Below are 15,513 nucleotides of genomic sequence, written 5' to 3'. Positions count from 1 at the left end.
AGCCTCCCAACTGATACTAATCCCTATTATTGTGTGTGTATAAATAGCTTGTTCTTTTCATTGACGAGTATTATTCAATCATATGAATACAGCACAATTTAATTATGTCTTTTCCTGTTGATGGGCATTTGAGCTGATTCCAGTTTTGTCTATTGTGAATAAAGCTGCTAGAAATATGCTTTTTACAAGTCTCTCTCTTTTTTTTACAATTCTTTTTTACGGACACATATTTTAATTTCTCTTGGTTAAACACCTAGGAGTTGAATTTCTATGTTGATGTATAGTGTACATTTAAGTTTACAAGACACTATCAAATCTTTTCCCATTTTAATTTCCTACATGCAAGTTATGAGAGCTGCTTTTGCTTTACATCATCAAAAATATTTGATTGTCTTTATAGTTTTAGCCATTCTAATGGGTTTACAGGGGTATCTCATTGGTTTAAAAATTTTTTTAATTAAGTAAAATAAGTAAACTCTATCCTTAAGGTGGGGCTTGAACTCATGACCCTGAGATCAAGAGTTGCATGCTCTACCAATGGAACCAGCCAGGCACCCCCTCATTTTTTTTTAATTTTTCATTTTTGTTTACATTTTTTTGGGAGAGAATGAGAGAGAGCAGGGTGCACCAGTGGGGGTGGGAGTTGAGAGGCAGAGGGAGAGAGAGAATCCCAAGCAGGCTCCACATCCAGTGCAGAAGGCCAATGCAGGACTGGATCTCCTGACCCTGAGATCATGACCTGAACTGAAATCAAAAGTCAGACACTTCACCAACTGAACCACCCAGACATCCCTTAAATTTTTATTTTTAATGATGATAAAGACATAACAAAATTTAGCATTCCTGAGTATATAATTCAGTGGTGTCAAGAATATTTACATTATTCTGCAACAGATTGTCACAAATCTTTCAGATTGCAAAACTTAAATTCTATATCATTAAACAACTACCCTACCCAGCCCCTTCCAGCTCCTTGTGACCACCATTCTGTTTTGTTTCTGTGAATTTGACTACTTTAGCTATTGCATATGAGAGTGGAATCACACAGCCTTTGTCTTTTTGTGACTGGTTTATTTCATGTTGTATCATTGTGTTTTTAAAATAGATTTTTTATTCAGATTTAATTAGATGTTCTAGTCAGTGAATTTTGACAATTGTATACATCTGTGTAACCACTCCCCAAAACAAAATATAGAATATGTTCATCATCCTAGAAAGCTCCCTGTTTCCCTTCTCAGTCATTGTCCCTAGCCCAGAGGAAACCACTGTTCTGATTTCTATCATCATATCATCGTATTGTTTTTTGTTCTTAGATTTCATATAAATAGAATACTATAATATGTATTCTTATGTGCCTGGCTTTTCTTTCTCAACATCGTACTTTTTAAGATTAATTCATGTTTTTGAATATAATAATATTCATTTTTTTAATTGCTAAGTAGTATTTCATTTTATAAATATATCATAATTTGTTTCTCCTGCTGCTACTGAACATTTGGCTAGTCTCTAGGTTTTTGGTGTAATGAATAAGGAAAGTATAATCTTTTTTAATGGTGAAAAAAACACAAAATTAGCATGTTACCTCTTTTTTTTTTTTTTACAAAAAATCAACTTTAATTTTAGGTGTAGAATTTAGTGATTCATCAGTTACATATAATACTCAGTGCTCATCACAAGTGCACTCCTTACCTATTTTTAAATACACAGTTCAGTTATGTGAAGTATATTCACATTGTTGTAAACAGATCAGACATTTTTTATCTTGCAAATCTGAAACTCTACCCATTAAGCTACAACTCTCTTTTCCACCTTCCCCCAATTCCTGCTAACACCATTCTACTTTCTAGAGACAGATGTAGGCAGAGGGAGAAACAGTCTCCCCGCAGGGAGCCGGATGCAGGACTTGATCCCTGGACCCTGGGATCACAACCTGAGACAAAGGTAGACGCTCAACCACTGAGCCACCCAGATGCCCCTCGCTCATTTCCTGATGGACATTTTGGTTGCTTCACCTTCTTGGCCATTGTGAATAGTGCTGCTATGAATATGGGTGTGCAAATACCTGAGACTGTTTTCAATTCTTTGGGTTTATACCTTGAAGTGGGATTAGTGAATCATATGGTAGCTCTATTTTTTATTTTTTGAGGAATCTCATAAAATTTTCCATAGTGGTCGTCCCATTTCATCACAATCCTATCAACAGTACACAAGACTTCTAATTTCTCCATATTTTTGCTAACGCTTATTATTTTAGGGTTTGGGTTTTTTAACGATTTTATTTATTTATTCATGAGAGACACACAGAGAGAGGCAGAAACACAGGCAGAGGGAGAAGCAGGCTCCATGCAGGGAGGCCGACCTGGGACTCAATCCCGGGTCTCCAGGATCAGGCCCTGGGCGGCACTAAACCGCTGAGCCACCCGGGCTGCCCTGGGTTTGGTTTTTTAAAAAAAATTTTTATAGTAGCCACTCTAATGTGTTTGACATGATATTTCACTGTGGTTTTGATTTGCACTTCTCTGATGATTAGTGATGTTGAGCATCTTTTAATTGGCAACTACAAATATTTTTGGGTATTTTTGTGAACATATATTTTCATTTTCTCTGGTAAATACATAAGAATGGACTAACTGAAAGGTGCCTGGCTGGATCAGTTGGTAGAACATACAACTCTTGATCTGTGGTTTATGAGCTCAAGCTCCATATTAGGTGTAGGGATCAGTTAAGAAAATAAAATCTGTAAAAAAAGGATAGATTAAATGAGTCAAAGAGCAGATACAGATGACTTTATATGAAACATCCAAACAGTTCTTCCTTCTAATTGGTTACAACATTTTATACTAACAGAAATGTATGGATGTTCCATTTGTTCTAAATTCTAAGCAGCATCTGTCTTTTTGATATTTGCTTTTCTGGTATCTGTGAAGTGGTATCTTATTGTGGATTTAATTTGCATTTTCTTGATGGCTAAAGTTGTTGGGCACTTTTTCATACGTTTATAATTTTTCTGTGTATCTTCTGTTGTGAATCGCCCATTCAAATTTTTGCCATGTAAGAAAAAATTGTTTTTTTTGTCTTTTAATTTTTGAATTGTAGACATTCTTCATGTATCCTGGATATAAACCTTTGGTCAGATATGTGTTTTGTAATATTTTTCCTTAGTCTGTGTCTTGTTTGTTTTCTTAGTGGTGTCTCTCGATGAGCAAAATTTTTTATTTTGAAGAAGTTCAGTCTGTTGTTTTATTTTGTGGTCCAGAAATCATTGTCTATTCCAAGATTCTAGATTTAGGACTATGACCCATTTTGAATTAGTTTTTGTGTATGGACCGAGATAGTGATCAAGGTTCATTGTTTTTCCATAGAGATAGCCAGTTCCTGTAGCAATTGCTTAAAAAAAAGCTTTCCTTTTGTTCCTGTAGCAACTGCTTAAAAAAGCTTTCCTTTCTCCATCGAGTTAACTTTCCAATTTGGTAAAAATTAACTGACTATATATATATATATATATATATATATATATATATATATATATGTGTGTGTGTGTGTGTGTGTGTGTGTGTAGGTAATTTTTTGGACTCTCTACTCTGTTTAACTAACACACTAATGTACTCTACTGCCAACATCACACTGCTTAATTATCATAGCTCTAGAGTAAGTCCTCAAGTCAAGTGGTGTAAACTCCTCCAACTTGTTCTTTTTCAACATCATTTTGGGTAGCATCATTCATTTTAATTTTCAGTAAATTCTAGAATCAGCTTCTTTTACTTAAGCAATGGCTTTGACAACTTTTGATAGAAATCGTATGAATTTATAAACCAACTAGTGACAATAGACATCTTAATAATAAGTCTTCCAGTCCATTAATATGGTATAGATCTTCACTTAAGTTTTCTTTAATTTTTTCCATCAGTATTTTGATGCTTTCACAATTTTTTTGAGTAGAACTGGTGAAGAAAGACGTCCTTGCCTTTCTCTCGGCTCGAGAGGAAAACAATTTAATGCTTTACTATTGGGTTTGATGTTATCTGAAGGTTTTTTCACACATGTCCCTATTTCTGATTTTCTGTGATTTTTTTAAATAATGAGTTTTTTAAAAATATATTCTTTGACTGCCTTCAAAAGTTTATATTTAGATTTCAGGAGTTTGACTGTAATGTGTCTAGGTGTAGGTTTCTTTGTATTTAATCTGAAGGTCACTAAGACTCTTGGATCTTTAAGTTTATTTTTTTAAAGATTTTGTTTGTTTATTCATGAGACACACACACACACACACACACACACACAGAGAGAGAGACAGGCAGAGGGAGAAGCAGGCTCCACGCAGGGAGCCTGACGTGGGACTCCATCCCAGGTCTCTAGGATCATGCCCCCCGCCAAAGGTGGCGCTAAACCGCTGAGCCACCGGGGCTGCCCTAAGTTGATATTCAAAAGGCAGGAGTTTGAGTGTGATGTTACTACGTTGCTTGTGTTTCTTCAATATTTAAATTGACATCTTTCAACAAATTCAAGAAGTTTGGGGCCACCATTTATTAATTTTTTATTTTCCATTCTCTCTTGTATCCTTTTGTAACTGAAGTTATGTATGTGCTACACTTGATATTGTCCTACAGATCCTGGAGACTCTACTTATTTTTTATCCCCTATTTTTTTTCTCTCTGTTGTTCAGATTAATGTATTTTTTATTGATCTCTCCTCAAGTTCATTGACTTTTCTGTCATCTCCTAAGCCAATCTAGTGAATTTTATATTTTCTAGCTATAGAATTTGTGTCTCTGCTGATGTTCCCTATCTGTATATTCATTTTGCATATATTGTCTTTTAAGTCCTCAAATATATTTGGGATATCTGCTTCTTTTCTGGGAGCACCTGGGTGGCTAAGGGGTTGAGCATCTGCCTTTGACTCAGGTCATGATCCCAGGGTCCTGGGAGTGAGTCCTGCATCAGGCTTCCCGTGGGGAGCCTGCTTCTCCCTCTGTCTATGTCTCTGCCTTTCTCTGTATCTCTCATGAGTAAATAAAAAAATATTTTTAAAAAATAAAATAAAGTTCTTTTCTGTTGGTTGCAACATCTGTATCATCTCAGGGTTGATTTCTACTGACTGCCTTTATTTTTTGTGTATAGGTCACATTTTCCTTATTCTTTGCATATCTAAGGCTTTTTGTTGATTGCTAACATTATGAATGGTACATTTTAGAAATTCTGGATTCCGTTAGATTGCTCTGAAGAATGATATTTTGTTTTTGCAGACAGTTATCTTGGCTAGACTCAATTTTCAACTTCTTCTCCCATGTGGTATGTAGTAACTAAAATCTCTGGTCTGAAATTACAGGTTTACTTGTTGCCTTTTTATGAGGTCCCTGGGATCTTTCTCATGCATGCAAAGATCAACATTCAGCCAAGGATTTGGGCAGATTGAAAAAAAATTTAATTGAAGTATAATTGACATACAATGTTATATTAATTTCAGGTATACAACACAGTAATTCATAATTATATATTTTATGAGATGCTCACCATGATAAATATAGTTTTGAGCAAATTTTATATGTATATTTGGTGATTGAACTTGCCCTATAGCACATTACCTTCCAGAAATTCTTCCCTAACTTTCTAACCATTCTGTTGGCTCCAGACTTTGCCTTTTGATGCCTCGAACCTGCCAGGATGCAGTTTCTGCCTTCAAGTCATATGCAGTTTGGAGAATACACTCTCACAAAACAAAACAAAACAAAAAAACCCAAATATGAATTTTACCTATTGTACTGTGTTTTTTCAGGTTTACCTTCACCTGCATTTGTGCATTTGGTCACTCTCCACTGCCTTCATGTTTTCATGGTTTAAAAAATATTGATCCATATTTTACGGGGGTTTGGGTCTATGCATTATTTAAAGACATGTTCCTTTGTCTTCTGTCTCCTTTGTTTTTGCCTCTTCAACTATTTAGTGATTTTTTTATTATGTAGTAGACATTTTATATAAAGACATTGTAGAGGCTCCAGATAATATGTTCTACCATTGAGAGTTTTCGCTTTTCATCAGTCAGGTGGGTAGAGTGAAAGAGTAAACACATTAATCTAATCAGAGACTGAGCCGAATGGAAGCTATGTTGTAGTTTTAATTAGACTTAGTGCATCTTTAATTCTGTTATGTTTCCCGAGCATATCCCTCTAAAAGCCTGCGGAGCTCTCCACTTTGAAAGATTGGCTATGTCCAGATGATGCTTCAGAGCCTTTGAGCTTTACCCTTTGGCCTCTACCCTTACCCTATGATGCTTCCAAATTAGGCAAATATTTTGAGGATAAGTTCAGCCAACTATTTGTGACAGGCCTTACTCTTACAGTGAGACTTTGTGTCCTAAATATTGGGATACTAAAGGAGATGTCATCTCACCTTACGGAAGCTTCCTAGTCTTCCCTGTAGCGTCTAAACTCAGAATATATACTGGGGTAGGGGAGAACCATCTCACATTTAGGTCTCCTAAAGTTTATTAATTGTTATACCAGTACTTCACAATTGCTGGAACTTTGCTAATTTTCTCTTTTTTCCAGCAAAGCCCTTTAAACCTGATCTTCAGCTTGTGACAAGGATTAGCAAATGTCCCCAGGGAAGAAAATGGCTGGCAAAAATCTGCTTATCTCAGAAGGGTTCCTGCCCTTCTTAGTTTTAGTTCCTTTATTTTGTGTATGCATATCCTTGTTGTCTTTTAAAATATTATATTTTTGCAGTTTGGCTTTTTAATGTTGTGGTATCAGGAATGGTAGTCTGAAAAAAAAAAGGAATGGTAGTCTGCCATGACTTTTTGTATCTTACATGGTATAGAAGTACCTCTAATTGCCGTTAATATCAGGAAAAACCTACCTAAAATAGTCCATTAGATCCTTCATGGTCTGGCTCTGCTCTGCCTCTTCAGCCTTATCTCATACTATTTCTCTTACCCTCTCTCCATCAGCCACACTGCTCTTTTTTAGTCCTTGGATTGTGATATGCTCCTAGCACAGAACCTTTTCATATGCTATTCCAATCTCTGGAATACTTTTCTCTCCCTTCTTTGCCTGGTTAACTCCACATATCTTTTAGCTCCCAGCCCAACTGTCACTTCCCAGGAACTCTCCCTCAACCTCCCTGATTGGTCACACCCCCAATTATACATACTTACATTGTATATCTCTCCTTTAGAGGACTTGTCAGAGTTGCAAATTTACATTTCTTCATGTAATTATTTAATTAAGAAGTCAGGGACCATGTAATATTTTGTTCACCATTTGTTTCCAGCCCTCACCTCAGTGTCTAACATAGAGTAAGGTGCTCAATACACATTTATTAAATTAATGAAGTGTTACTTACAGGAAACATAGCATCAGAAATCTGCTAGTATCTGGTTAATATGTTCTATATGACCATTGACCTCTGGGTGGTAAAGAGTGAATAGATTGATACAAGGAGGTCTTGAACAATAGCTCTTTACAACAAAACAAAATAAAATGAAACAGAGGAAGAAGACATAGCAGCCATTTAGTCCATAGAGATAGAAAATCTTATTGCCAAAATAGGTAGCAATGGTTGACATGGTAATGGCAGGCACTGATGTAGAGAATTAAATTTTCATAAGGGTCCATACCCACCAGTAGGATGGCATCGCAGCTGTGGTGCAAGTAGGCATTTTTCTGATGTTACAATGTCCCAGAAACATTGTCAAACAGTTAAAGACATCTTTAAGATCATTTAAGCTAATGCTTGACTTAGGAGCAGGTTTCTCTGGTGACTGTATGCTAAAAGGTTTCACATCAGATGCAGTACTAACAAACATCTTGGGAGATAGGACAATTTAACTCTTGAACATTTGATGATAACCACTTCAGGGTATATTATTGAAGGGGCAAAGTACATGCCTACCCAGGAAATGTTAAGATGACCATCTTGCTACAAAAGGTGTTCCAAACATTCTCTGCTTCCTGGGGTTGTCCAAAATGTCAGCAGGACATGACTGCATGTAGGTACCTACCTGGTTCCTATATGTGCTCTTCTCTATTGGTTGTAGCTGAGGACATATGACTGTAAAGATCCAGAGAAAACCTAGGCCTGAACTTTTTCCATTCTAGGGCTACTAGTGTAAAGCTAGATGCTATAACAAATAGACCCCCAAATATTTAATGTCTCAAACACAGCAGAAGTTTAATTCTCATCCAAATAACAGTGCAATGTAGGTGTTCTTTGTTAGCTGGTGACTTCCTTCCAATACAGGGATTCAGGGACCCAGGATATAACCATTTTATGGCTATGCCATCTCCTAGGACCCTGTCATCATCTGCATTCATCTATACAAGTTAAAAATAACATGAAAGGCATATAGTTACTTCTTAAAATCCTTAACCTGGAATTGGCACATATTACTTCCTCTTATATTTCACTGCTTAAAATTCAGTCATATGGCTACACTTAGCTCCAAGGGAGGTTGTAAAATATGGACTAATTGTTTTCCCAATAAGAAAAAGAAATAGGTTTGTGTTGAATAGCTAGCAGATACATCCACTTTGTATTCTGTCTTCCAAGAGGTTTAGAACTCAATAGTTTGGGGTCCTTGGTCCATAAGCGATGGCACAATAAAACCTTAATAGTGAGTGCCCACTTTGCTATGTATGGGCTGAATTTCCTTGTCTGCCTTAGCTGGTTTAAGCTGCATTGGACTAAGTAACTTGTAAGGAGTGCTAGGCTTTTATGCTTAAAAGGCAACTTTAATGGTCAATAGCTACCATTCACCTTAGGGATAATTTAACTTTGGCTTGGATCACCCTGTTGGAGAAGTAGGCTCATATACCAAGCCAGTGTACTCCATCTCAATAAATGTCCCACCATACTCTCAATGCTCAAAATAGAATAATTTGTGATTTAATCCTTTCTCTTATTTCCTACATGAAGTGCACATATTTTATGTGGGAAATAAGGGAAAAGATTAAATCACAAATTATTCTATTATATATCCACCCCAGCTGCTGTGAATGTTGGCTGGTAACTCTCAGCTTAAATGTATATATCTACTCTATTCTATATATTTTATGTGTGTGTGTATATATATATATGTATATCTGTGTAAACATATTTATATGATGTTTCAGAATAATTAATAATTTACTACTGGTCAAATTCATCAGATGCTTTTCCATCTTCATCTTCATCTGATTTCTCTGACATTTATAACATTTTCCTGAAATTCTTTCTGGCATTTACCTCAATTTCCTGAAACTCTTCCTATGGTGTTTATAAAATTGCTCTAAATAGTCTTTTCTCCACTTCCCTGGCCTCATTTCTAAGTCTATACAGGATGTTCTTACTTTTCCATTTTAAAAATGTTGCTATTTCTCTCTTCTCTTTTTATTCTGTATGTTTTCCTTGGGCTATCTTATCCACTCCCATTAATTTGTTGTACCATGCTTTGCATGCTTATAGTTCCCAAGTTTATTTATCCAGATCAGACTTCTTTCCTGATCTCCAAACCCTGAATCTCCAACTGTGGAATAGTTCCTCCTTGATGTCCCACAGGCACCTCATTTTTAAGATGTCCCAAACTGAATTAATCAGACTTCCCCACCACCAAAATTTTGTTTTCCCATCTGCCTTAGGTCAGATTCTCTAAAAGCTGAGCCTGACATGGAGTTTCTTGTTCAAATTACTCATTGGGAGAATGCTCCAAGAGAAAGGGAGTGAGCTAAGCAGGATAGCTCAGCAAGTATGTGATCTCTGCTGGAGACTAGCTTCTAGCTTCAGTATGATCTCATGGGAGAAATGCTGGAGTGCAAGTTATACCATGTGTCCCACCTTGAGGCTAGGGAGTTGGACTTTTGTACCAACCCTAGGCAGTCAGTCATCGGCTAAGGTCTGTGGGTGGGACTTAACCTTTAAGGTAAGTTGACTTCCATTTGATTTGGGCTCTAGGACAATTTTCATGAGAATGGAATAGCTGTGAGTTCTTAGCCAACATTCACAGTGTCTGGGGAATGCATAGTAAAGGTGATATGAGTGGGACACCTACATATCCATTACTAAACCATCCCTGAATTCCCTATATTGATGTGTGGCACTGCTATCTACCCAGGAATCCAGGTAGAAATCTGGAAATGATTAGGAAAACTTTTTCCCTCTCATCCCCTATTAAATAGTAAGAGTAATAGATAGCAATTATTGAGTGCCCATGATATAAATTTCAAATACCATAGCAAGGTTTTCAAAGACCCATGGGATGTGGTTCCTGTCTATCTTGTGTCTTATCTCCTTTCCCTTGCACTCTGTTCTGGCCACCCTAAACCTGTTACAATTTCCTCAACATAACATGCTCTTACTTTCAGCCATTCCCACCCTGTCACTTTCACCTGCTCAACTCTTACTTGTCCTTCATGACAGTCAAGACATTACCTCTTCCAGGAAGCCTTCTCTGATCCTTCAGGCTATAAATGAGCTCCCCCAGCATGCCATTCTCCCTTCCATAAGAATACATTTTACAGTAAAATACATCTGTCAGTTTATTTGTCTATCACCCCCTTTTGAATGTGAGCTCTTCCAGGACAGTTATTTCATTTTGCTTAATTCTGCATTTCTAGCATGAAGCCCAGTGCCTTGGAAATTGTGGGCACACACTAAATGCTTCTTGCATTAGTGAAAACATTAATGATGCAAAAGGAAAATATAGTCAGAATTCTAGATGTTTCTTCTAAACAAATTTTGTAGAGTTTGGCCTGATGTTTATGTAGGCTATTTATTTTATTACCTGAATATTCACAAATAGACAGTCTATTCCACTTTTCATTGTACTAAACTTCTTTAGTCCTCCTGGCTCACTGAGCTCCATTCCAGAGTCCCCAAAAAATCAGGAAGAAGGCCACAACCCTGGCATTCACTTAAAATATGCCAGGAGAGATCTCTCTTTAAAATCTCCCTCTTTGGGCAGCCCCCCTGGCTCAGTGGTTTGGCGCCGCCTTCAGCCCAGGGCGTCATCCTGGAGACCCTGCATGGAGCCTACTTCTCCCTCTTCCTGTGTCGCTGCCTCTCTCCCTCTCTGTGTCTCTCATGAATAAATAAATAATTTTTTTAAAAAAAGTAAAATCTCCCTCTTTGACCATTGCATCGATTTTCTTTTTTTTTTTTAAAGATTTTATTTATTTATTCATGAGAGACACACAGGGAGAGAGGCAGAGACACAGGCAGAGGGAGAAGCAGGCTCCATGCAGGGAGCCCGACATGGGACTTGATCCCCGGTCTCCAGGATCACACCCCAGGGTGATGGCGGCGCTAAACCGCTAAGCCACCGGGGCTGCACTGCATCGATTTTCTATCAGTGCCTATGATATTGTGATTTATAGTAAAAAATATGTCTTTGGTCTTCATATTTCTAGCACAGAGCTCCTAAAACCCTTGGAATTTCCTAAGTGAGAAGAATGGTAAAGTGTCTTTTGTTATGTTAATGAGACTTCAGACCACACCTAAGGATGGGTGCTGGTTGCCTGAGAACCAACCAGTTGATTAAAAGGTTGGAGCTTGGGATCCCTGGGTGGCGCAGCGGTTTAGCGCCTGCCTTTGTCCCAGGGCGCGATCCTGGAGACCCGGAATCGAGTCCCACGTCGGGCTCCCGGTGCATGGAGCCTGCTTCTCCCTCTGCCTGTGTCTCTGCCTCTCTCTCTCTGTGTGACTATCATAAGTAAATTAAAAAAAAAAAAAGGCTGGAGCTTTCAGTACCCCCTCCTCCCTACTATCTGGGAGGGGAGAGGGACTGAAGGTTGAATCAATCATGGATGGCCAGTCAATCACGTCTATGTAATGAAGCCTTCATAAAAACTTCAAAGGACAGAGTTTGGAGAGTTTCTGGGTTGGTGAACATGTGGAGATTTGGGGAGAGTGGCATGCATTTAGAGAGGACATGGAAGCTCCACATCTTTCTGCTATACCTTGTCCTATGCATCTCTTCCATCTGGCTGTTTCTAAGTTATATCCTTTTATAATAAACTAGTAATCTAGTAAGTAAATTGTTTCTATGGGTTCTGTGAGCCACTCTAGCAAATTAATTGAACTGAAGGTGAGGGTTGTTAGAATCTCTAATCTATAGCTCATTTGTAGAAGCCCAGGTAACCTGGACTTGTTACTGGTGTCTGAAGTGTGTATGGGCCGGGGGGAATCTTGTAGGATTGAACCCTTAACCTTTGGGATCTGATGCTATCTCCAGGTAGATAGTGTCAGAATTGAGCTGAATTGTAGGACACCTGGCTGGTGTTGGAGAATTGGTTGGTTGTATGGGGACCCTCTTCCCCCAACACACATAGTGGAATTGGTGAGTAGAACCTTTATCGTCATACCAAAACAGCACAAACATAATGGCTTAAAACAGAACCTATTTATTATCTCACTATTCTGTAGATCAGAAGTCTAAGTGGGATCAGTTGGGTACTCCACTTAGTATCACATGAGGATCAAGTCAAGGTGTCAGTCATTCTCAGCTTTAATTTGGAGTCTCTGGAGGAAAATCACTTCTAGGCTCAGTTAGGTTGTGTGCAGAATTTGGTTCTGTACAGTTGTAGGACTGAAGTCCCCATTTCCTTGATGGCTGTCAGCTGAGAACTGTTCTCAGCTTCTAGAGGCTGCCCACAGACCCTGGCTTATAGCCTCCTTCCTTCATCTTCAAAGCCAAAAATTGAGTCCTCCTACTTTGAATATCTCTGACTTCCTCTCTTCCCTCCTCTTCTGATTTGAAGAGCTCATACAAACAGATTAGGCCTACCTGAATAATCTCCCTTTTTCCATATAACATAATCACAGGAATAATGAGAGGTTGGAGATCATGGGGCCCAACATTCAGCTTTTCACAGCAAGCAGTCATAGGAAGTTTGAAGAGAAGGCATGTGCCCTAAACTCTGGTCCCCCATTGTAAAAAGACAGTTGTGACTTTCCTCTCTCCCTCTGTTTCCAGATCAAGGACCTGCGTCATGAGAATATTAACCCTTTATTGGGCTTCTTCTATGATTCAGGGATGTTTGCCATTGTGACAGAATTCTGTTCCAGAAGGAGCTTAGAAGACATATTGACAAATCAGGATGTGAAACTTGACTGGATGTTTAAATCATCACTCCTGCTCGATCTCATCAAGGTTAATGGAAAGACTGAGGAAATCTTGGATTTTCACTATAGATTCGAATTTAAACATTTTGGGATATTTTATTTTCCTTGGATCATTGTGATGATGTCACTCTTCCACCTTCCTTCCCAGGGTCTGCCCCCATCCCTTCTCATGGTCCCTTTGTCCATATCTGTTATAAGGTACTGATATAGAAGGGATTTACTTGTCCTACCCCTCTCCCCCATTTTGAGGGCCAAATTTGTCCTTACTTCCTATTGTCACTGAGCACTCTTTGCCTTAAGCAGCCCTTCCTTCCATCCCATTTCTCTACTTTCTGGATGGGGAAAAGTATTCATTCACAGATCCTTTAGTGCTGCTTAGCCTTATCTCCTGGTTTTCACCTTCTAACAGATGGTTCACTCTAGAACTAGGGGATAGGTCTTTGCACAACATAGGTGTAGATATGGAACTCAGCATGACCAGAAAGCCAAAAGACCATAGGGTCTGTCTGGCCGCACTTCTATTCTCTGAGGCAAGACTAATGAGAGTTAAGGGGGTTCATGAATGGGTCTATGGATGGGCTTTAGTGGAGTCTATGAACTCCTTGGAATAGTATGCAAATTGTGTCTATGTGTATTTTTATGGGACTGAACTGGTTAATCAATGACTTGTTGAGCCTCCTGCATATTGACCGGTCTTGACCTTTATACTGTGGCCTAACCCTTTTCAAGGTAGCCTTATAGACATTATCTCATTCCAATTCTCCATAAAATAAGTATGATTATCCTCCTTTTACAGAGGCTCAGAGAAGCTAAACGAGGTACACTCTGTTATATAATGTCTGCCATACATAGTAAGTGCTCAATAAATATTTATCAGCCAACTATTAAGTGGCAAAGCTGATAATAGAATTCAAACCTCCTGATTTCAATTCTAGTACTCTTTCCACTCATCCTATAAGCAAGGTCCCATGAGTTAAGGGAGAAACTTCTACATGACAGTCCTCTCAGGCCCATGATGAATGAAACCCAAGAATTAGATAACTCCCGGAGGAAATTTCACCCACTGCAGACTCAGCTTGGAAGTACTGGGGACTGCATACTTTCTGAGGGACAAGATGTAAAGCATACAGATACAAAGGGGTGTCAAGCCACAAAACAGTGCCAGATACTTAAAAGGGCTCAACATAAACAGTTCTGAGATGATTGCACTAGAACATGAATTGTATTTATATGTGAATGAGTAAACCCATCTGATAAAGTCCTGGTAGATCACATTTGAATGTCATATAGAATTGTCAGGCAAGCTGCAGAGATCAGCAGTATTCAGCTTTCTTCTTTTGTATTGTCTACTTTTAATTACAAAAATAATGTATTAAATCAAGTGATATAAATATATGTGGGAAAAATAATAATATTTACTCAACCCTCCTTCATATCCTCGCCCAGAGCTAACCACTGCTGACAGTTTGATGATTAACCTTACAATTCATCTCATGTATATTTACATACATTATAGATTTTATTTGTTTTTTAAAATACACACTGTCACATAGTTTTGCCCCTTTCTATTTTTCACTTACTTTATGGCTTAGAGATGATTTCCTGTCAGTACATATAGATTTATTTTATTATTTTTAATTATTGCAGAATATTCTGTAGTTTGGATGCACCACAATTTGGACAGTCCCTTCTTGACAGGTACTCATTGTATTTTTAATTATATAATATTATGAAGTGGAGCTGCCTTAAGTATTCTTGTGTATGTCTCCTTGTGCAGATGTAGAAGCATCTCTTTAGAGAAGAAGCAAACTCCCTAGGTCACAGGGTGCATGCTTTCAATTTTGATACCTATTGCCAAACTGCCCACAAGAAAGTATATACCAATTTCCATTCTGCCAACAGTGGATGAAAGTCAGGCGAGACTTTTTTGGGGGAGAAAAATCAGAATCTTCCAATTCTCAGAAATTTTATATGTATGGATCCATCCTATGTTTGAAATGTTAATAAATCTCCCAATAGCATACAATTCTCTATACACACAAGATAGATCCTTCATCAAAAGCATACAATTTTAGAGCTGGAAGGGACCTGGAAATAATTCTTGTTGTCAAAGTTTTGCTTTGCCTGCATAAAAGGGAAAAAGGGCTGAATTCTGGACCATAATAGCTCATGCCATTAACAAGCTCAGAAACTGGCTCTAAAAGCACAAAATAGTTAAATAAGTTACTAAGTAAATCCTGTTTGTATCATCTGCAGGGCATGAAGTACTTACACCACAGAGAGTTTGCTCATGGGAGGCTGAAATCTCGGAACTGTGTGGTAGATGGGCGTTTTGTACTGAAAGTGACAGATTATGGTGTTAATGACATCTTGGAAACGCTAAGACTCTCCCAAGAGGAACCTTCTGCGGAAGGTAAGC

At 38.1% G+C, this 15,513-nt stretch overlaps 1 protein-coding gene across 1 annotated transcript in view; it reads left to right on the top strand.

Annotated features, from left to right (window-relative positions):
• GUCY2F (guanylate cyclase 2F, retinal) overlaps positions 1 to 15,513 on the top strand; it is a 100,397-nt gene that overhangs the window by 49,213 nt on the left and 35,671 nt on the right. Inside the window, exons 8-9 of the mRNA XM_055337469.1 lie at positions 12,946 to 13,122; positions 15,351 to 15,507. Coding sequence (XP_055193444.1) covers positions 12,946 to 13,122; positions 15,351 to 15,507 — 334 coding nt within the window. The remainder of the gene's footprint in view (positions 1 to 12,945; positions 13,123 to 15,350; positions 15,508 to 15,513) is intronic.

Source organism: Nyctereutes procyonoides, unplaced genomic scaffold (genome assembly GCF_905146905.1).
Source record: "Nyctereutes procyonoides isolate TBG_1078 unplaced genomic scaffold, NYPRO_anot_genome, whole genome shotgun sequence".
NCBI classification, from domain to species: domain Eukaryota; kingdom Metazoa; phylum Chordata; class Mammalia; order Carnivora; family Canidae; genus Nyctereutes; species Nyctereutes procyonoides.
The sequence above is the reverse complement of the archived record's forward strand: the minus strand, read 5'-3'. Positions and strand labels throughout refer to the sequence as shown.